The 24,249-nt window shown below is 41.4% G+C and overlaps 1 protein-coding gene across 2 annotated transcripts in view; it reads right to left on the minus strand.

Annotated features, from left to right (window-relative positions):
• Positions 1 to 88: 88 nt before the first annotated feature.
• Positions 89 to 24,249, minus strand: part of CFAP95 (cilia and flagella associated protein 95) — a 59,821-nt gene continuing 35,660 nt past the window's right edge. Inside the window, exons 5-6 of one of the 2 annotated variants that reach the window (XM_038401892.2) lie at positions 19,605 to 19,662; positions 89 to 398 (exon numbers count right to left, since the gene is read on the minus strand). In XM_038401892.2, the coding sequence (XP_038257820.1) occupies positions 201 to 398; positions 19,605 to 19,662 (256 nt within the window). In that variant the 3' untranslated portion in view covers positions 89 to 200. Of the gene's footprint in view, positions 399 to 9,384; positions 11,080 to 19,604; positions 19,663 to 24,249 lie in introns of those variants that run through there. The other variant, XM_038401893.2, reaches the window with a different exon arrangement.

A 24,249-nucleotide genomic window follows, 5' to 3' on the forward strand; every position in this document is an offset into this window, starting at 1 on the left:
AATGCTTAATCATAAAAAAAAATACTCCATATATAGGAAACCTTCATACAATGTAGGTATAGTGCAACCCAATATAAAGAGATCACTTGCAGAACAATGCATCTACTGTAGCAAGCATTTCCAAAATATTTATTGGAATATTTGGAAAATAGTTAATATATGACATACAATGTGTCTATTTCAGATTCCGTTATTACTGCTTAGAAATTATCTTCATTCACATTTGAGGGTATAGGATTAGTTACTGGGAAGACCTTTTGCTTTATATCCGCATTGGCATATATACCACTCTCATCTTGCCATGTGTTGATACCATGTCTTCTATAATCTGTTGTGTCAGTAAACTGAGAGTGACATTTTCTATGAACTATAGAATAACCATCTGGTTGGGCTCCAACCTGTGGATACAAGAGAGATTATAGTAGTTCATTCTTCAGCAATCAGAAATGTTCCAAAACATGCTGTTTGATAACGTTTTGCTCATATTATGGTCAAACTTTAAACTGCAAGAAATTAAACCACTTCACAGAATATAATTATCTCCTAATTAAATGTCTGGCCACAATATCTGATGCACTGAATTGTAGACCACCGAATACGTATGGTTTAGTGGCCAAGATAGGTGAACTTGGAAGACTGATTTATTTCCAGGCTTCTAGAGATTATTTTTTTGTAATTAAATTAAAAAATAATAAAAGTATGTTCTTGTATAATTTTTTCCTAAGAAAAGGAAGGTAACATACCTTACAATAACTGGAATTATTTGAGAAGTGTGGTCCCTATGGATATTCATTGTGGGTTCTCATGGGCTCCATGCACCTGAGCCTGGAAGATTCTTCACTAGCAGCATCTATTGGTTCACTTGTGCTCCGAACCAAGGGCACAAGTGGTGGGCCAGACTAACTGTCTCTGCAGTTCTTACTCTACTGTAAATCAAGTAAATAACTGAGCAGAGGAGAAGGACAGGTCGTGGAATACCAACAGGGACCACACATCTTGAAGAACTCCAGTTACCATAAAGGTAAGTAACCTCCCTTTCTTCTTCTAATGCTGGTACTGTAGACATTCACTGTGGGTTACTCACAAGCAGTACTCCTTGAAGAGGACCGTGTGAAGACCCAGGGTAAACCACAGATTGCAGGACTGCTGTACCAAAGGATGCTGAAGAAGCCTGGACCAATATGTATTGTCTGGTAAACATGAGCAATGAGCTCCATGTCACTGCTCTACAGATTTCTACAAAAACTATGCTTTGCAGAGACATAGTATATGCTCTAGTTGGGTGGAACCTCACACCTTGAGGAGGAGTTATGATCATATAATAACAGTACAGGCTGTATTCTACTATCTAATTTGGGAACCTTTGAAATGAAATTTCCTCCCCTTTCATCCACTTGACAAAGGAGAAGAATAATGTCAGGGATTTTCAAAAGGGCTTCATCTTTTGATGGTAAAAAAGCCAAAGCTCTACAAATAGCCAGGGAGTTGTCTCCTAGCCTCTCTAGTGTCAAGAGGTTTCAGGTAGAATACCGCAAGATGGAGAGTCCAATTCAGGTGGAATCTAGAGGGAACCTTTGCAATGAATTTGAGATCTAACCTTAGGAACACTTTTGTTATGGAGCACCATGTAGGGAGGGTCTGCCATAAAAGCCACAAGCTCCCCAACTCTCCTAGCTGAAGTGATTGCTGTTAAGAAGACTAATTTAATAAATACAGGAAGAAGGGAACAGGAGGCCAAAGACTCCAATGGTGGATTCATAAGTGCTGACAGTAGGAGGTTAAAGTTCCAATTAGGAATTGGTACTGATACTGGAGGCTCTGACAAGACCCCTCAGAAATGTCATGGGATCAAAGGGTGGGTATACATCACACAATTATCTGTTGGAGAATGGAAAGCGTTGATTGCTCCCAGGTGCACACACAATGAGCTAATGGATTAAAACCAAAAACTTCAGGGAAAGGAGATATTCCAATATGGTAGAAATGCCAAAATCCAATGGATGTACGTGGCAATGCTGGCACCAGAGGAAAAATCTCTTCCACTTGATAGCATAGTATTTTCTCATGGAAGCCTTTCTGCTGTGTCTGAGGATGGATTGGACTTCCTTGCAGCAAGACTTTTCTATGCTTGTCACCCATCCAAATGCTAAGCTGTGAGGTGGAGGGAGATCAGGCTGGAATGGACAGTTTTGCCTTTATTCTGAGTCGGAAGGTTCAGCAACACATGGACATCTGGTAGATTCTGGTGAACCAAAACTGTCTCATCCATCAAGAAACCACTGGGATCACTGTCAATTTGTCCAGCTTGATCATGTTTAGGACATGATGTAGGAGGGGAACGAGTGGGAATGCATACACTAGTGACTATGACTACTGAACCATGAATGAATCCCCTCTGGAATTGTACCCTTGAGCAACACAGGAGCAATAGGCCGGACACTTCTTCTTACTGAGATGCAAAGAGGTCCCATGACAGGGCACTCCACTGTTAGAAGATGTCCTGCACCACCAAATTGTGAAGTACCCACTTGTAGTCTCTGTGGAAGTGGTCTCTGCTGAGGCTGTCTGCTATAGTGTTAGTTACTCTGGGAAGGTGCACTGCTGAAAGGGTGATCTGGTGTCAGATGCACCAATTCCAGAGCTTGTCTCTTGTTTATGTAGAATGAATACTGCTGTTATGTTGTCTGACATGATGTGAACATATGAAAAGCAGAAACCTTTTGCAAGCCTCATGCACTGCCCAAAGATTGAGTAGACTGATATAGAACTCCTGTTGGGTCCAAGAACCTTGCAACCTTTGGATGCCCAGATGTGCTCCCCAACTTAGGGGGAAGGGGGCAGTCTGTGATTAAATTCTTTGTAGGTGGAGGAGAAATGAAGGGAACCTCTACAAACACAGATTTCTGTTTTTCCCCACCAGATAAGAAGACAGAACGCTCTGAGGGATCATAACTTACTAAGGTATCTCTATTCAGCATCCACACCATATACAGCCATGCCTGAAGGCAAGGAAGATGGAGCCTGGTGAAGAGTGTTTTGTATCTGCAGGCAGCCATGTGTATGAGAAGGACCAGACAGAAATGAGCTGTTGTCTATGGACTCAGAGTTAAGTGATTTTTTGACGTCCCTGATTGCAAGGCCCTGTCTTTACTTCACCCAAAGCTTACTTACCTAAAGTCCAGAGTTGCTCCAATCAAGTCTAAAATCTGCATGGTGATTAAACCGGACATTTCTAGGTTCGTTTGAAGTCCTACAAATTGCAAGAAACTGAGTATACTGTCCTGTGAGCAGCTAGTCATAGAGGTTAGAGGAAAAACTGGACTGCCCTGGCGATGCAAGTGTTGCTACCACCGCAAATTCCTTTGTGAAAACTCTTCAGGATGTTGAGGGGCCAAAAAGAACCTTGTACTTGTAATGTTCTAGTACCACCAAAAAGCACAGAAAATTCCAGTGAGATGGGTGAATGTCTATATGAAAAGAGACAGACATCCTTCACACTGAGAACTGCAAACCAGTCACCTTTGTTGAGGAAAGGGATGTTGTGGTGATTGGGCCTACAAATTTACCCTAATTGTGATCTCAACTGTAAATTAAAGTTCATGTCACAATAACCTATAACAAATGTTGATGGGGAAAGGGAGACGGACTGAATTAGTCCAAACACAAATGCCTACTGATCTAACTCTAGGACTGTGTGAAGATCATGCTTGGTATACAATAAAAGTGGGTCAGTGATGAAAATCAGTGTGTTGGAAACTATTTTGTCCATGAATTAGGCCTAATGAGGGGATGGACTATTCCACCCATCGCTCCCTTTCAGGGTCCTTAAAGAAACAGACTTTAGGGAGAAAAACTGACTACTAGAGTGATCTTCACCATCATGGCTGCCACCCCCATCATCTCCTAGGACCCCAGGGCCTACATCATGATCTTGAGAGATGTTCTGTCCTGACCAGGCCAGATAGAGGAACCCACTGCCACTTCTGGATCTCAAAACACCACTTGGGATGAAAAAAGATTGGACTTTAACAGCAGCAGCAACTCTAGCCCATCTCAACTAACTTCTTATTGTTCCCCAAAAGGATAGTTATTACAATCTTTAATATAATCTAAGACTGTCAGACAAGGGAGGGTTTTCCTTCTAAAAGTGCTCTCCAGCTAAAGAGGAAAAGGAAAAGGGGATGTTAATATGAAAGTCTTATATAATACTTCACATTTTCAAAGACTGTTTTCCCTCTGTGTGTGTGTGTGTGTGTGTGTGTGTGTGTAAAAAGTTTTAAAGGCTTTTTAATGGTGTGTTTGCCATGGTATTAATCAGGCTGAGGTCTCTGAATACCAAAACCCAAATCTTGCTTAACACTGTTTCATGTTGGACAGTGACTGGACTTTTTTTTTTTTTTTTTTTTACACCTTTAGCCCATATATTCCTCTTTAATTAATACAACAAAGATTATGGAATCCAGAGTGGTCATCCTGAATCTTAAACAGCATATGAAGACATTCAGCTGTCTGGGATCTAGAATGGGTCTCCTTGGAATGAGGAAGTATCTCAAATAGGAAACCCTTCCCCCTGTGTTGAGGAGGCATGGGTTCTATAGCTCCTAACTTAAGATGGGAGTTTACCTCCTGTCTGAGGAGCCTGTCATGAGAGGGATCCCTGAAGAGGGACAGGGAGTGGGTGTTTGGTGTAGGAATGGAAAGGAATTTGATTGCGTAACCAGTGGAGATAATCTCCAAGACCCATCTGTCTGAAGTAACATGTTGCCACACTGGAAAGAAATGGAACATGTGGCCACTGAAGGGGGCGGGGACTGAATGGATGCACCAAGACTGTGTTTTTTTTAGCTCTTGAAGGTCCCATCAAAATGACTTCTTGGCATGGAATAGCTGGGGGGGGGGGGAACAATGGTATGGGGTGCATTCTGCCTGCAATGGTGTAACTTCTGGTTTTCTGGGTGGCTCATAAGATTATTGATGGAAGAAGGGATGGGGAGTGAGACTCTGTTTATGATGGTGGCTTAGATTACTTCCTCCAAGGGGCTGGGATGTAAATCCCCAGCGAGCAGAGGGTAACCTGGGAGTCTTTGGGAGAGTGTAATGATTTGTCTTTTTGCTGAATATAAGGTTACCCTTGAAGAGGAGGTTTTCTACCATTGTTTGGACTTCAGTAGGAAACCTCAATGACTGAAGCCAAGAAACTTATAACTTCCATGGAATGGGAAGTGGGGTCAGTAGCTTTGCAAGATGTTTGGAGGGACAACTAAGCTATCCAGCATCCAGAATAGCCTGAAATTGTAGATTGAGCTCCTGGGGAAGCTTGCTAGCAAATGGAGACACCTTATTATGAGTCATTTCAAAATCCAGAGCCTGGTAACTTGCCATCCAGAATTGTAGGCTGGTAAAAGAAGCTCTTCCTCTCAAGGAAGGTCCAGTTTTCTCCCTATTGGATGGGGTAAACAAGGCTATTTCAATCTGTGCTTGACACTGGCTTGAACTACTAGCAAAGTTGGGACAGGATGGGTGAAAAACATTCTGCCACTTTTGTGTCTCATCTAAAGAATCTCTTCTCAGTCTTTTTTGGGGTTGGGGCAGAGTTAACTGCAGTATGCCAAACAGCTGGAGCCAATTCTAATAAGACCCTATTGATGGAAAGTGCCACCTTACCAGGGCCTATAATTTGAAGGATGCCCAGAAGCTTGTGAGTAGGGTCCTGAACTTCTTCCAGAGGGATCTGTAAAGCCTTCACAATCATCCTCAGGAGGTCCTGAAGTTGTTTAAAATCATCAGGTGGCAAAGGTGAGACCAGCATCACTGCTTTGTCAGAAGCCAGGAGCGGTTCCAGCTGGTTGGGGTGTTCCTCCTCTTTACAGTGTTCCTGGGTGGAAAGGAGGGGGGTTGAGGCTTTTCCCACTAAGAAGAGTTGCGTTCATATTCCTGCTCTGACGCCTAGAGTCAGGAGACCCAAAGTATGGGACCCATGGGTGCCAATAAAGCCCAGATATAGGGTTGTATGGGTATACAACCCCATAGTGGAGGGCACCACTGGTCCCAGGCCTGCTGGTATGTCTTGTGGCACTAAGGACACCCATGCCACATCTTGGGACCATTGGAGTGGTCTGTGCATCGGCCTCAATCTTGCTGGAGGAATAAGAGTCCTTAGCATCTACAGGCAGAGCTGTCAGTACCTCATGTCTTAAGCCATGATTGGTAGATTGAATTGGTGAGTGGCACACTTTTGGTGCCCACATGTCAATATCCCAGCTGGTGGAAGGGACCAGGGAGTGGTGTACTGATGGTGTAAGTACTTCTCTGGAGATCACTGGAACAGAGTAGTAGTGACTCTGACTTGGTGTAGACCCTAGTTCCTCAAGAATAGCACAGCTGGGTCCAGCAGAAGAGTGAGGAGGGGCTCTATGTGTCGGTGAATTGGACAATGCAGGAGGTAGCTGTTAGTACTGCTAAGTCCCTTTTCCTCGTGTAGTGCGGAGCCACCAGTGCAGAGGATGATCACGCTCTTCTTTCCTTATCTGATGATGGAACCAGACTCATCCCTGGTTGGGCTGTGGGTATCCCTGTCTCTCAGTATTGGCCCATGTTTGCTGGGAGCTGCAGATGCATACTGGGGCATAGTCTCTTCTGAGTTAGAAGGAGCAGAGGATGCAGATATGTTAGAGTTTAAATGCAGATTTCAACTGCTTCTTATGAGGGTTTCCTTTTACCTTCTTCCCATACACACCTGGTAGAGTCTTTAAATCTGCACTCTTACTGTCCATGACTGCAAAATGCCATGTCCAAAAGGGTGTTAATGGTAGATCCTGCCGATGTACGTGGGGTGTCAGCAATCCCAGGGTTGTGCTGTGGCCTTAAAGTTCCATCAAATGCTTCCTAACCCAAAATTCTCAAGATTGCACATGAATGGAATGAGACACTCCCCAAGGCAGCACAAAAAGGAGACTTAGGGATCACTAACTGGGAAGATCTGGGGGGGAGGCCAGGTGGGACATAAAGCTGAGGATTTGAGGCATAATAGGTGCTCTGAAGAGTGGGTGTGGCCTGGAAGACAACTAAAGATAATATGCCCATAGTTTGGAGCACATGAAGGTACAGGAAAAGACCAATGGACACTACTAAAGAAGAATCTTTCAGTCTTGGGCATATGCGTAGCCATAGTGAATAGCTATACCCGTGGTTCCCAAACTTTAACAGCCCAAGAACCCCTTTCACTAAATTGTGAAATCTCATGAATCCCCTCCTAAAAATGAATATTTCCAGGGATTTAAGTTTAAATTTCCTCCACATTCTGTGAGGCTCCTGCTGCTGGACCCCATTGACAGCCCTGGTCAACTGAGCTCCACTGAACTTGGGCTGCAGGTCCTGCTGACCGCCGGGGCTCGGGCTGCCAGCCCCACTCTCCCTGGGGCTCAGGCTGCCAGCCTCATGTGGAGCGCTGGGGTTCAGGCACCGGCTCCCCCACTGATGGGGGCAGGGCTCAGGCTGCCTGGCCCCACTCTTCCTGGGGCTCGGGCTTCCAGCCCTGTGTGGAGTGCTGGGGTTTGGGCTGCCGGCTCCCCCACTGATGTGGGCAGGGCTCAGGCTGCCAGGCCCAACTGCCCTGCCCCGCTCTCTCTGGGGCTCAGGCTGTCTGCCCTGCAACTGGGTCCCACCTGCTGCCTCCAATGCCCGGGTCCTCTGGCCACCATTAATGAAATTTTTCTGGCGAACCCCCTGTAACCTATAGGAACCAGTACTCAAAGGACCTTCGAGTTTCAGAATTTACAATGTGTTACAAAAAATAATTACCCTGGTCTGCTTTTTAACTGTCTTTTTATTTTTTATTAAAATAAGTAGCATCCTTTCAAAGGAGTAATATCACTAACCATGTTTTCATTTCTTGGATTTGCTGCATAATGTATCAGGGCAATTGTTAGAAACAAAGCTCAAGGAAAAAAATAAGAGCAATATTAATTCCTTCTGTGAATTTGCCTTAGTAAAGGAGCACTATTTGGGATATTTATTTGCATTCTAGTTTACTTGGACATCTAGTTTTATAAAAGAGGGCACCATATCATTATCCACATCCCAAAGGGAAGCTTGCTTCTGTAGGAACAGGCCAGGGTTATATCTGACAGGAATATTGAGCACAAGATCCTACATTAATGAATCAATTTTTGTTTGGAATAGCTATTAATTTTACAGCAAGCCAATGATGCTGAAAATTAGATGACCAGAGCTGCTGAACAAAACAAAGGGATTAAAAAAAAAGTTTTGTTTGATCACAGAATCAGAGTACTGAGCTTTATTAGAACTAGAAGGTTAGATGGTATATGGGCAGTTATTGCTTGAGAGAAGGTATAAAACAATAAGTATAAAACTACAAGTCATAAAAAGAGACATCCTATTTGAGCTTCTCTCCTGCTGTATAAAATTACAAAACAGACATGAAATAATGAAGACTTCTTGAAAGTCGATCTTTTGCTCTATGGAGAATTCATCCCTTATTGTTTCTTTGTTTTGAACAGTACTGAAGAAGAGTTTACTTCCTTTGAATACTGCTAAACTAACATATGTCATATTTCTTGTTTGATGGATATTGCTATCCTGTATCATTAAAAAATGTTTTGACTAACCACCTATATGGGTTTTTAAGTGCATTTCATAGGCTATGGTCTGTATCAAATTTTTTTGTTTAAACCTGTTTCTTTATAAATGTAGAAAACATAGCAAATGATACAAAGCAAATACATTTAATTATAATTAAGAAAGCTTTGTGCCCCTTTTAATCAACAAAAAGCTTTCATAAGGAGTGTAAATACTTGTCAAAGATCCTACCACGTACCCTGTTCCAGCTGCCCACCAGGACTGCTGTAATGGGAATCCAAGCCTATGCTGCTCTGGATCCCTGGGGTATTTCAAGCTCCAAGTGCTTCAGCAGGCTCCAGTACTGATTCCTCTCTAGACCTCTCTGGCACATTTCCTGGGCATAGACTCGCAGTCTATTATCCTTTCTAGGAAATGGGTCTTCTCAGTCCACTGCTTTGGGCCCCAGGAACAGCACTGAATGATCCCTGAGATATCCTGGTAACTCAAAACACCCCCTTTTCCCAGAATTTAACCCAAAGGAGTGAAGGTTCTGGTTTACAGTTTAATAACTCTCTCTCAGGGCATGAAGTACATGTGAAGCAGTCAACAAACAGACTGTACAGAGTATAACACCTTTATGCACAGGTGCCAGCTTCCTCATTTCCCCAGGGTGCTTGACCCCTGCTTGGTCCCAGGTCCCACCCCCACTCCACCCCTTCCAAGACCCCACCCCTTATCACACCCATTATGCCTCCATAATGGCTCCTGCACACCACTGAACAGCTGACAGCAGTGGGCGGAAGGCCCTGGGAGGGAGGGGGGAGATGCTTATTGGCAGGGCTACCAGCAAGCGAGAGGCACTAGGGGGAAGGGAGAGGATCTGATCTGCGGGGCCGCCGGTGGGTGCTGAACACCCACTATTTTTTTTGTCAGGGGTGCTCCAGCCCTGGAGCACTGACAGAGTCTGCGCCTATGGCTTTATGTTCTTTTATACTTAATTGTGTCGTGCACTAGAGAGTATGGATCGTACAAAAGAATGAACAGATGACACCACAAATAACCCTCACTTTCTAGTCCACTCTGGTTTTGTGAGTCCTTGGGAAACTAGCTGGATCGAGGCAGGTAGAGTTCCCACCAAATGCAAGCTGGTGCATATTAGCTAGTCTCTCCCTCATGCTTCTGTGACACTTCTCACTCCTGCCCCACCCTTCCTCTTTCTGCCTAACTCCCGCTATACCTATGTATTTTTTTTTTATTTAAAACTCCTCGTGGTCAGCTGGTCTCTTTTGTTCTACTCCTGGTAACTTTCCATTGCTCCTACTTTCCTACCTCCTTTCTGGAGTCAGCTAAAACTGTTTTCTAAGGATGCAGCTCATCCACTGTCCCAGATGTTTGCACCTGAATTGGGTCTTTAAGTCCTAAGCACCTTTGTATTGTATCAGTCTGATGCATACATGCTACAAGGCCTGTCAGCAATGGTGGACCAACACACATATAAGCACTCAAGACACAGCAAATTTTCATAACACAACTTCACAATATCAATCAAAATTCATAAGCTGTACAGGTATTGCCTCACTATCACATACCATTCTACTGTAGGTTAATATGTTCTTGGCAAATACAGTAATGCAAACTGTTATATATCTAATGAAAGAAAAATGGCCAGTTAAGCATAGCCAACATCCTAGGGGTGATCTATCAAAACACTCAGTCAAATGACAATTGACCTTTGTGTGCAAACACTTTACAGAATAAGTTATGCCATTTAAAGAGTATATGGCCATGATTCTCATCCTACCAAAGTCACTGGCACACAAAATAAGGCATCCAGACCATAACATGAACCCTCTTTTCCTTCCCCAAGTTAAGTACTCCATTAAATTTTCCATTTTTGGTGCACAAAACCAGAAATTTTACCTTAATTTTTATTTATATCAGAATGTGATTTCTATCACTTCTAAGTGAAAAGTTTCTACATTTATTATAAATATATGTTGCAAAATAGTTTCCAATGATGATAAAATGCGAACAAGCTAAAGTACTTGTCTATGGGCTTGCTCCTACTTCTCAATGGGTCAATGAGAGTTTTGCCATCCACTCCAGTGGGAACAGATTCATTTATGTGTTATTTATTCTGTTTGTTTTTTGTTCCCCTTCTGCCTTCCTCTGAAGCACCAGAGATAGCCACAGCTGGAGCTGGAACACCAGATGGGCTGGGCTGGTGCTTTCAGGTGGTACAGAAAATTCTCTTTCTCCGATGCTCTGTTGGTGAGTCTTGCTCACATTCTCATGGTCAAAACTGATTGTCATTTTTGAAGTCAGGAAGGAATTTTCCTCCAAGTCAGATTAGCAGGGACCTTGAGGCTTTTCACATTTCTCTGCAGCCTGGGACATGGATCACTTGCTAGAATTCTCTGGGTCAGTCTCACAAAAACAATTGCCTCCAACTGCAGGAACCTCCAGCACTGGTGCATCTTGGTCCCTCCTGGTCTCTGCCTGTGGTACACAATAGGTTTAGTCTCCTGAGGGTTATAAATACTTTAATCCAGGTTATTGGGTTCGATGCAGGAATAAGTGGGTAAGGTTTGATGGTCTGTGGCATGCTGGATGTCAAACTAGATGATCTGATGGTCTCTTCTGGCCTTGAACTCCATGCCTCCATAATTATGATTTATACTTATCCTTTTCCTATTGAACTCATAATTTTATAGAAATTGTTTTGTTGTGAATACTATATATTTTTTCCTGATTTCAATTTTTCACATCGTTTGGACATGATATGCTAAGCAAAATATCATAGAATTTCAACAAAATTGTCCCTTAGAACAGAACAAACAAACAAAAACAGAAGTCTTTCAGGATCTTATGCTTGGCCTGTAATAAAAAGAAACTTTTCCAAGTATTTATATAAATTTTTGTTCAAAGATAGGGAAGTTCTGCTGTAAATAGTCCCTGTTTATACTAGTTTCTTTCCTATAAAAGTTCTCACTGCTGCTATCGCTGGTTGAGCTGCAACCTAGTGTAGACAGAACTTCAGGCAACCACAGGCATTTTAACCACTGGGTTGTCTGACCAGCTAAACATACTGACAGACCAGGACTGGGAGGTACAGAGGATTTTCAAAATGTCTTAGTCAATGAGAGTTGCAGGGTGCTCAGTGCTTCTGAAAAAATCAGAAAATTATTTAGGTGCCTAAATATGGATTCCAAAGACCTCCTTTTTTTCTTTTATTTTTTTCAAATCTGGGCCCTAAATAGCTGTGATATGCATTTCATTCAGTTACTGTGGTTGCTGTAATGCATTGCAAAGTCATGCAATGATGTGGTATTGCATCATCTTATGGTGACAGGATGCAAAAGGGGGAAGAGAATGGGGTTGAAAGGCGAGGAGGTGTCTAAAAGTTAATCAAGTCCCAAAGTAGGCACCTAGCCACTCAAGCACGTGTGTGTGTGTGTGTGTGTGTGTGTGTGTGTGTGTGTACACACACACACACACATATACATATATAATATGTGCCTGTGTATATATATATTTGGGCAATGTGTGGAGCTGTAGGGGAGGAGGATACCTCTCTGGTGCTACCCTCCCACATTCCTATGAATATCATCATTTAGGAGATGATTAGATCAAGACTAAGAATCTGTATTGATTTAAAAACAAAAAATAAAAAGAGAGGGCTTAGGGTCCTTCCTTAGAAAATTTTTGAAACACTTGATGCAGTTCCTTGCATTATAGAAGATTTTAAACTTGCCAGAGGAAAGTTGTTTGATAGTTTAATAAAACACAACATACACCAAAGCTTCCAAATCCAGCACACCCCACCAGATAAAAGCAGAGCAATGTGACACTCTTGGTTCACCCAGGCCAGTAAGTGGGTAAGCTGACAGCTGTCTTGCACCTCTGAGTGCCTTAATGCAATGCTATGCTTCTGTGTCTGACAGCTCTAACACCAACAGCAAGCATACAAGCAGATAGGTCACACCCTAGTTTCCACCACACAGTTACTCTTTGCAGTGTGACCTCAACAACCCTTCAGCCCCAAGTTCTCCCTCCACCATGTCTTTTCTGCAGTGCTCAGCACCTCTTACTGTAGCACCCACAAAATCTTATTTCACTGCTCCTTTAAAGACAGTACAGTGAAGCTTATTAACTAAACTTAGTTAACTTATTAACTTAACACTCCATTTCAGTCAAAGCACTGAGCTACATAATGGTAAAAGTAAAACAAGTTTATTAAAAAAGGGACATAGGTTTAAGTGATACCAAGAAAAGGAATAAGAATAGAAATGGCTACAAATAACAGTAAAAATATTTTTCTAAGACAAAAACTCAGCAAACAAGTCTTTTGTTCAAAGAAGGTTTTCTCCCCACAGTCATTCTCCCAGCATGGCTGGCACATTCTTTAGCCAGGACCCAACACACAGAGCTCAAAGTACTTCGTTTCTCTGACTCCTTTGGTGAAGGATAACTTAGATGGCTCACTCCCCTTCTTTGATAGTAAAGTAAATCTTTCAAATGTATTCATTGAAAAATAAGCCCAAAATTTCTCTGTCCTTCTTGGCTGTAGATGTCATGCTGTCTTCCCCACCGATTGTTACCTTTGTTTACCTTATATGTAAATGTACCTTCACTGCCTATGCCTGATGACCAGGCTGGTCAAATAGAAACATGTATTCCTTTGTCTAGGGCAGACTGGGTTTATGCATTGCTTGGCAAACAAACACAATTCTAGCACATATTTATAACTCTTTGTACATACCCCATTTGTACATCATGTAATGATTTTGGTACCAGTTTGTATATGATTTTTCCATGACACCTTTTAGATACAGATTATGACAACAGTGTGTTAATGTAGAGAGTATGTCAGCCTAACAAGAGTTGCTGAAACAATGCTGAATCAAGCTTCCTCCTTACACAATGTCACCCAAGGGACCAGACAGAGCCATTTTGTTGCTCCTGGGCTTTTTTCCTCTGGGGTGAGGGGTGCTGAAATAGTATCTCTTCTTCTATCCCCTTGAAGCTTTCAGTGAGATTCCTTATTCCTTCCCCTCTTTCCCTGAAGAGAAGGCAAAGCTGTTAAGAGGACTCATCTTCATGTAAAAGAGGCTATTAAGGGACACCTCTTCTCTCCTCAGATGTTATTCCACATATTGAGGGGAAGACTAGAAGCCCCAGAAACTCCACAGCCAGAGGTGTCAGGTCCTTCTGCTGCTCCTATTTTAGATTCCTATGGATGGCAAGTCCTCAATTCACCAGTCAGTGAGATGGAGCAATCAGCACTCCCTCATGTTCCCTCCTCATTTTAACCTCTACCTTTTATTTCTAGAAGTGGTCCCCTCTCAGTCAATGCTGAGGTACTTTGGTAGGCCAGTGCCCGAGAGCTTATACATATATATGCTGCACCTTTTATACAAACACCGGACTTCAGACTCCATGTCTGAAAGGCAAGCATCTTTCATGAACAATGTATTCAGATTAGAATAAAAATTTGTTTAAAAATATGGAGGAGTCTCTAAGAGGGTACAGTAATCACCTCCATGCTAAAAAAAAAAAGGCAGTTTTCCCAAAACCTTTGGTTTTCCCTCCAAAAAACTGTTATTCCTTTAAATTTTTATTTTATTTTAATTATTTAATTCCAGTTTTGTATTTGTTACAATACATACAATAAACACAATTCTTTCACTCCTTATATCAAGAGAACACTGATACTCATGCATGTGGTGGTGAAAAAAGAAGATACATAGAAATGAATTCTTTAAGCTTTTATCATGCTGAAGCATCAATAAGTTTAATCAAAGATGGAAAGAAAGTTATAAATATCTTATTTTCCACAAAACACTGAACTTGTGTGGAAGATAACCAAGAAAGGACAGAAAATAGCTGTGGAGGGAAATCTTAAATAAACAGTTTGCTAGCAAGTTATAAGCAAATGAAGAACTGTGTCCCTGTAGTATCTAAACTTAAAAATAAATTATAGCTGTTATAACTGTCTCACTTAACTACTAAAAGAAAAGGAGTACTTGTGGCACCTTAGAGACTAACAAATTTATTAGAGCATAAGCTTTCGTGAGCTACAGCTCACTTCATCAGATGCATCCGATGAAGTGAGCTGTAGCTCACGAAAGCTTATGCTCTAATAAATTTGTTAGTCTCTAAGGTGCCACAAGTACTCCTTTTCTTTTTGTGAATACAGACTAACATGGCTGCTACTCTGAAACCTGTCACTTAACTACTGACTCCCATAGTTATACTGCTAATGGCTCTATGCAAATATGAATATGGTGTAGTTTGTGTTTCCCAGATTAACAGGACTTAGGTGGGAAGGCTATGACAGATACAGAGGCAGCTATGGGAGTGACTCATGTAGTGGAAGACATAATGAGGATGACTGGATGTGGAAGCTGTTGTATGTACATGATCCTGGAGGGGGGACCTGGTAAGAGTTTTTTCTGCATGAAATGCCGTCTGATAGAGCTGATGGAGGAAAAGATCCGAGGTTTGGAGATGCAGGTGGAAAGTCTGGTTGAGTTTAAGAAGAGGTTTGAGCAGATGATGGAGCAAAGACATGAGGTATCTGAAGGGAAAAGCTCAGACTTACAGATGGAAGCAGGGCTGGTGAATTTTGAGGGGAGACTGGGTGAGGAAAGTGGTCAGTGGAAGCATGTGACTAAAAGAACCAGGCAGAGGAAAAGATGGGCTGTGAAGTAGAAATAGAGCTTAAGAACAGGTTTGCAGAGTTGGAAAATGAAGAAGGGGCTCAGCAGGTAGTTGCTGAAAGTGGAAGGGCAAGGAAGAAGAGAAGAGAGGCTAGTCCTATAGGAAAAGGGGAACAGTCAAGGGAGACTACACCAAATATAAGCCCCAGGAGGATACAGGATGGGTTGAAGAGGATTATAAGGGAAAATAGGAATGGAAAGAACTTGCAACCAGAGGGAACAGGGGAGAGACTGGAGAATAGCACAGTCACCAGGAAAAGGCAGGTCTATGTAATCGGGGACTCTTTATTGAGAAGAATAGACAGGCCTGTAACTAGAGCTGATCTAGAGAATAGAAGGGTGTGCTGTCTTCCAGGTGCTAAGATACGGGATGTAGACCTGAGGTTGAAAAGGATCCTAAAGGGAGCGGGAAAGAATCCCCAAATTATCCTTCATGTGGGAACAAATGATACGGCTAGATTCTCGCTGGAAAGTATTAAGAGAGATTATGTTAGGCTGGGGAAGACGCTTAAGGAAATCGAAGCTCAGGTGATCTTTAGTGGGATTCTGCCAGTTCCTAGAGAAGGGCAACAAAGTTGTGACAAGATTATGACTGTCAACAGATGGCTCAGGCAGTGGTGCTATAAGGAGGGCTTTGGGATGTATGACCACTGGGAGGCATTCATGGACAGAGGACAGTTCTCTCAGGATGGACTTCATCTGAGTAGGGAAAGAAATAGACTTCTAGGATGAAGGCTGGCACAACTGATAAAGAGAGCTTTAAACTAGGAATTTGGGGGAGATGGTTGGGAGATGTCCAAGTAATCTTCATGCCAGATTTTAGCATTGAGAGGGAAGAAGATGAAGTAAGAAAGGATACAGTCGTGGGTAGGAGAATGTATATAAGGAGCGAGGGCAGTGTGGATACCAGTCTAATAGGTTATACTGGCTGTAGAATGACTGTGCCTAATAGGGTACAAAATGTGAGCGAGGCCAAACAGCAAAAATTAAGATGTTTGTACACCAATGCGAGGAGCTTAAATAACAAAATGGAGGAACTAGAGCTACTGGTGCAGAAAGTGAAACCAGATATTATAGGGATAACAGAAACATGGTGGAATAGTAGTCATGACTGGACTATAGGTATTGAAGGGTATGTGCTGTTTAGGAAAGACAGAAATAAAGGTAAAGGTGGTGGAGTAGCATTGTATACCAATGATAAGGTAAAATGTAAAGAAATAAGAAGCGATGCAATGAATAAGACAGAGTCTGTCTGGGCAAAAATTACATTGGGGAAGATAAATAGTAGAGCCTCTCCTACAATAGTGCTTGGGGTGTGCTATAGACCGCTAGGATCTAATTTGATATGGATAGAGCCCTTTTTAATGTTGTTAATAAAGTAAATACTAATGGAAACTGCGTGATCATGGGAGACTTTAATTTCCCAGATATAGACTGGACGATCAGTGCTAGTAATAATAATAGGGCTCAGATTTTCCTAGATGTGATAGCTGATGGATTCCTTCATCAAGTAGTTGCTGAACCGACTAGAGGGGATGCCATTTTAGATTTGGTTTTGGTGAGTAGTGAGGACCTCATAGAAGAAATGGTTGTAGGGGATAATCTTGGTTTAAGTGATCATGAGCTAATTCAGTTCAAACTGAACGGAAGGATTAACAAAAATAAATCTGCAACTAGGGTTTTTGTTTTCAAAAGGGCTGACTTTCAAAAATTAAGGAAATTAGTTAGGGAAGTGGATTGGACTGAAGAATTTATGGATCTAAAGGTAGAGGAGGCCTGGGATTACTTTAAATCAAAGCTGCAGAAGCTATCGGAAGCCTGTATCCCAAGAAAGGGGAAAAAGTTCATAGGCAGGAGTTGTAGACCAACCTGGATGAGCAAGCATCTTAGAGAGGTGATTAAGAAGAAGCAGAAAGCATACAGGGAGTGGAAGATGGGAGGGATCAGCAAGGAAAGCTACCTTATTGAGGTCAGAACATGTAGGGATAAAGTGAGACAGGCTAAAAGTCGAGTAGAGTTGGACATTGCAAAGGGAATTAAAACCAATAGTAAAAGGTTCTATAGCCATATAAATAAGAAGAAGACTAAGAAATAAGAAGTGGGGCCGCTAAACACTGAGGATGGAGTGGAGGTTAAAGATAATCTAGGCATGGCCCAATATCTAAACAAATACTTTGCCTCAGTCTTTAATAAGGCTAAAGAGGATCTTAGGGATAATGGTAGCATGACAAATGGGAATGAGGATATGAAGGTAGATATTACCATATCTGAGGTAGAAGCGAAACTCAAACAGCTTAATGGGACTAAATCGGGGGGCCCAGATAATCTTCATCCAAGAATATTAAAGGAACTGGCACCTGAAATTGCAAGCCCATTAGCAAGAATTTTTAATGAATCTGTAATTTCAGGAGTTGTACCGAATGATTGGAGAATAGCTAATATAGTTCCTATTTTTAAGAAAGGAAAAAAAGTGATCCGGGTAACTACAGGCCAGTTAGTTTGACATCTGTAGTATGCAAGGTCTTGGAAAAAATTTTGAAGGAGAAATTAGTTAAGGACATTGAAGTCAATGGTAAATGGGACAAAATACAACATGGTTTTACAAAAGGTAGGTCATGCCAAACCAACCTTCTTTGAGAAAGTAACAGATTTTTTAGACAAAGGAAATGCAGTGGATCTAATTTACCTAGACTTCAGTAAGGCATTTGATACCGTGCCAAATGGGGAATTATTAGTTAAATTGGAAAAGATGGGGATCAATATGAACATCAAAAGGTGGATAAAGAATTGATTAAAGGGGAGACTACAACGGGTCCTACTGAAAGGCAAACTGTCAGGCTGGAGGGAGGTTACCAGTGGAGTTCCTCAGGGATCAGTTTTGGGACCAATCTTATTTAATCTTTTTATTACTGACCTCGGCACAAAAAGTGCGAGTGTGCTAATAAAGTTTGCAGATGATACAAAGCTGGGAGGTACTGCCAATTCAGAGAAGGATCGGGATATTATACAGGAGGATCTGGATGACCTTGTAAACTGGAGTAATAGTAATAGGATGAAATTTAATAGTGAGAAGTGTAAGGTTATGCATTTAGGGATTAATAACAAGAATTTTAGTTATAAGTTGGGGACGCATCAATTAGAAGTAACGGAAGAGGAGAAGGACCTTGGAGTATTGGTTAATCACAGGATGACTATGAGCTGCCAATGTAATATGGCTGTGAAAAAAGCTAATGCTGTTTTGGGATGCATCAGGAGAGGTATTTCCAGTTGGGATAAGGAGGTTTTAGTACCATTATACAAGGCACTGGTGAGAATACTGTGTACAGTTCTGGTCTCCCATGTTTAAAAAGGATGAATTCAAACTGGAGCAGGTACAGAGAAGGGCTACTAGGATGATCCGAGGAATGGAAAACTTGTCTTATGAAAGGAGACTTAAGGAGCTTGGCTTGTTTAGCCTAACTAAAAGAAGGTTGAGGGGAGATATGATTGCTCTCTATAAATATATCAGAGGGATAAATACAGGAGAGGGAGAGGAATAATTTAAGCTCAGCACCAATGTGGACACAAGAACAAATGGGTATAAACTGGCCATCAGGAAGTTTAGACTTGAAATTAGACGAAGATTTCTAACCATCAGAGGAGTGAAGTTTTGGAATAGCCTTCCAAGGGAAGCAGTGGGGGCAAAAGATCTATCTGGCTTTAAGATTCTACTCGATAAGTTTATGGAGGAGATGGTATGATGGGATAATGTGATTTTGGTAATTAATTGATCTATGTTCAGGGTAAATAGGCCTAATCCCCTGAGATGGGATATTAGATGGATGGGATCTGAGTTACCCAGGAAAGAATTTTCTGTAGTATCTGGCTGGTGAATCTTGCCCATATGCTCAGGGTTTAGCTGATTGCCATATTTGGAGTCGGGAAGGAATTTTCCTCCAGGGCAAATTGGAAGAGGCCCTGGAGGTTTTTCGCCTTCCTCTGTAGCATGGGGCACGGATCATTTGAGGGATGATTCTCTGCTCCTTGAAGTCTTTAAACCACGATTTGAGGGCTTCAATAGCTCAGACATAGGTAAGGTTTTTCGTAGGTGTGGGTGGGTGAGATTCTGTGGCCTGCATTGTGCAGGAGGTCGGACTAGATGATCAGAATGGTCCCTTCTGACCTTAGTATCTATGAATCTATGAACAAATCAACATTTCAAAAGCAGCCTCTTCTTTTCCCAAAGTTAATTAAATACTCTAGATATGAAGCTACATGTAAAACATCACTGTAAAATAGCACTTTTCTGCTGAATATACTTACATATGGCGTATAATCATATGGAGGAACATAGTCTATACGGTATGTTGTATCCAGATACCTATAATGCACAAAACAAAAAAGTAAGGTATATGGTATCACAAATACCTTTTCATTAAGGTCAGTTTATTTTATAGATAATGGAAACATTAGGATAGCAATCATTTTTAGAAGTGCAGTTAACTGTTTAAAGTCTTGTCAAATCTGGTCACAACAAATTAGTCCAAAAAGACTGTCCTTCACTTCGTGAATAAGGTTGACTGAGCAAATGTACGCTGCAATTTACTTTCCTCTTTCTACTTGGAAAAAAGGAAATTCCAGGTCAGAATCCAGAGGCAGACTATTTTTATATTAATTTAACTGGGAGCAGTCCTTATACTGAGCCATACAGTGCTACATTTTCAGACATGCATGTGAAAAAATTCACCCACCTATTTGCATACACTCAACCTATATAAGCAAGTACTGAGATGTGCACCCAGAGTTAGAGCTTTGCAGGCACACACGGATGTGTATGCACAGCCCTCCATTTTCACTTTTGAGTACTTACACCTATAAGCTGGGCACATACATGTCTGAAAATATGATATCTGATATCTTCCTTTGTAAAATATTGTAACTGTAATACAAAATCTTTCTCTATTATAGCTTGAATTAAAAGGACATCCTTCGTTTCATAAGAGATATGTAAGTTAGGAAACAGTAGAGAGGTTAACCATAGGTATCATTCACAAGAGCAAAGTGGAACAATTCCTACTACAACCTTCCAATTCAAAGTTTAAATCAGCATTTTTTCCTACTGTTGAGCTATGTTTATGTGCTGTAGCCTGTAGGATTATCAGTGCTGTTAGAATAACTGAGTATTTTCCACCCACTGTCTGTCTGCCAGGTGCAGTGCTAATGCACCCCAGACTTTGTTCCTGTCAATTCAAAGGAAGGAGCACTCACCTTAAAGTACAATGGGGGAGAAATTATCAGAAGACTTATAGGTAGATAAGCAGCAGAAAATAAATAGGTTCAGGACATAGGACTTAATCTGTAACATAGGAGATTCAGCTGCACAGAGTTTAGGCAGGTATCATTTAACTATTTAAGTACTATATCCAGCAAAGTGGACCAGACCATGCTCAGAGGAGTCTTACAATGAAAAGAGAGAGGCTCTATATACTATTCTTGTAAGGTCTCTGGTGGTATATGGAAAGTGGTTAGAGAGTGCTAGATCAGTGTAAAAAAGCTGTAGGATCTTTTCAGGTGGCTGTCAATGCATTTTTCTATGGCAGGAGTGCTCAAGCTGGGGGTCGCAACCCCTTGAGGGGTCACAAGGTTATTACATCAGGGTCATGAGCACATGCATGAAACAGAACAACTGCTAAAATAAATATATAATTTAAATCTAGTGTTTCAGAAAATTACACACAGCTTTCCATCACTATGTAGTGTATTTACTTCAAAAAGTATTGTAAATGTATAATGCAGCGATCCTTGCTCCTAAACAAAATATATATTTGGTATCATCACCACTTTAAGGAAATTGGACTCTGGAGATTGTAATATAGTGCACGCAGGTTTGTTGTCTTGAGACTGAAAAGGTGGGACTGAGACAACATTAGAAGGCTTGATTGTTCAGCAGCTGAAGAGCTGTACTAGACAGCAGACAAATCAGAACACTGAGATTGGCAACAACAAAAAAGCAAATCTATAATTTAACAGTCAGACATACTGGTGGGGTGGTGCTGGGCCACCCCAAAATTTGCCTTAGCCCCCTTGTAGCCACCCCTCCCAGTGCAAAGGTCAAGTGTTATACAGGGAGTAAAGGTGGCATAGTATAGCATTACCACCCTTATTTCTGCAGTTCTGCGCTGGTGCTGGTGGCGGCACCTCCTTCAGAACTGACCAGACCACTTTCTGGTCACGCAGCTCTGAAGGCAGTGCCACTGCCAGCAGCAGCACAGAAATCAGAGTAGCAATGGGACACTAAGTCTGCTGTGAAAAGTAATACTGACAAAGTTTCTTCACACCTCTCCCCCAATATTAAAAAATAACTTTTCTGATTATAACAACCATTTGATAAAAATGTGTTTTAGATTTAATTTAAAAACAGTGAGAAAAGGTAAATTCATTTTAAACAATAGGGTTATAAATTTAGCATTTAAAATAGTGTTAAAAATAAAAAATGTGTTTTTAATTTATAAGGATTTGGGGTCGCACTCAGGCTTGCTGTTTGAAAAGGGGTTGTTAGAGGGCTTTCCCTTCACCCCCTTGTCATGCAGACAGAAAGCAGAAGAGCAGAAGTCCGAAGTGCAGGCAATGCAATGTCTATTGGGGTTAGTTCCAAGCAAGCATATCCATTGCTCTACACACTGGCACAGTCTGTTTCCCAGTGTCCGTTCCAGCTCTGACATTGCAGAGCCTTGCCTGTGTCCTATCCCCCATTCCCACCTCCTCCTTCTTAGCAGGCTCATATACCTGCAGTGCACGCCCTAGTCACACCCTTTACAACTTATGGACATGTTCCGTTTTGGAGGACAGGAAGTCTGAGGTCTTCATCCCACCTCTTTTGTATCCCATGGGAGGGGTAAGGAGTGAGGTTGTGTTCTGGCCAAGCCCAGGCCCTTCTTTGGTTTTTAGGGTGTCTTATGCCTTCTCCCCTATCCCCTTAACCCTTTTAACTGGTTGCTTGACTTTGGCTTGAGAGAGGAGCCAGGCAGCCTTCCAGTGTATGCTCATATATTACACTCCCACCATACCCCGTAACACTTTAGCACTATCCCTTATCTTTTCTCATTGTACTAAAAGCCCCATCTGGTTGTGGGAAATGCTACACACAGTGTCTTTGTTCATTGCTCTTCACACATATTATACATATATTAGTATAAGATATAAGAGTATCAAAAAGTCAAACCCAAAATTCTATTTCAGGCTGACAAACAAGCCTATATACTAACTGGGGTTGCCAATACAAAAAGTTTCAGAATCACTGGTCTGGGGATCCCAATGAATAATGTTGCCTTGTGTCCAGATTGAGGACTTGCCTCACAATTAGTCATCAGAGGGTTACCTGGGAATAGTAACCCAGATCTTTCCTCTGTCCGTCACCTATTTGTGCAGTTAAGAGCAGACAGCCAAGAAAGTGAAATACAAGTTTAGTGCTGTCCAAATACTGTTGGTCAGTTTTTGGATGGCAGAATGCAGGCTCATATATCTTTTAATTTAAATGAAGCGCCTCCAACAGCTTGGAGGAAGAAAGGCATGTCAGCTTTAATAATTTGGTGGCATTATGGCAATAGATGGAGGGGTCTCTAGAGGTAGAATCCCTGAAGACAGGTCAGGGACCTTGCCTTCTACATACAGTCCTCAACCAGAGTCAGGTACAGTTCAGTCTATCTATTGCAGGTACAGGTACAGTTCAGTCTATCTATGAGGCAACTAGACAGAGATAAAGAAAGGGAGAAAGGTCCAGTTTACTAGCTAAGCTACATCACTAAAGTGCATCTATGGAAGACTGACTCACAATATTTAAATGCATGTTGCTGGATAGGACAAAGGCAATGGGAAAAATGTTAGCCTTAAGTGATGTAGCAGAGAAGATTTTAACTCTGGTGGGATGGAAAATTCATAATGAGTGATTTATTCAGTTTACAAATTGTAATTTTCTCTAACAGAGTTGGATTAATTGGTTTAGTGATAATTTTAGTTCAATCTTTAGTAAACAGTGGTTTGTATTTCAGATTCCACAACAGGGTTCTTTGCTAAAAATGAGCAAGGCCTGAGCTCAAATCTTCAAAAGTATAAGTGCTAAATTGCACTTGTACATGTTTAATTTTGATACACAACTACCGCAATTTATACATATTTGCATATTTGTATAAAATGGGCTTATTCAAATGTAAAAGCACATTTTAGAATGAGCACTTTTAAAGATTTAGCACGGGATGATTTCTCTTCTTGATGGAAAATGGTCTTTTAAAATGATGCCTAAAAACTGGCAGGAAAATGTGATGGTCATGTGAAGTGGCCAAACAAATTATATTTAGCTCCTGTCCTGCCCATCCCTGGCCTTCAATAACTATACATTTCAAAGATATAGTCCAAAGACTACTTTTCAATTTTCTCCTACTTACTTGAAGGCCACTTTGGGCTCAATAAATAAAATAAAGACTGCAACATCCTTTGATCATCCTCACCAAACATTATGTGTTGGTCTTAAAGTATATCCTCTCTGAAGATCCTACTCCAAGGCAATGACTAACTTTTTGAAATGGGTTCAAAGCTATCATCAAAAGCAGATGATCCAGTTAAAATGAACCCCTTAGAATATGTAGCTTTTAAAAAGGAATCTGTATGGTAAATATCAAGTTTGTGGATTTGGCTAACTTACCCACCATTATATTCAACAGGGCTATCATTGCCTCAATTTTTTATTTCCTTTTCTTCTATTTAAAAATATATATATACCCGCAGCTGTGCAGCTACTCTTTTTGTTTTGCACTTAAAAGAAAATTGTGTCCATTTTGCTCAAACCAGCAATACACAAGTTTGTTGAGAAAGAATCACTTCTCATCATGAATAAACTGATATGTATTTGAATAACCCACAGGCAAGGCAAAGCAATGCAGGAAATTCAACAAGATGTAACTCATAAAGTTCC

This window comes from Dermochelys coriacea, chromosome 5 (assembly GCF_009764565.3).
Source record: "Dermochelys coriacea isolate rDerCor1 chromosome 5, rDerCor1.pri.v4, whole genome shotgun sequence".
NCBI classification, from domain to species: domain Eukaryota; kingdom Metazoa; phylum Chordata; order Testudines; family Dermochelyidae; genus Dermochelys; species Dermochelys coriacea.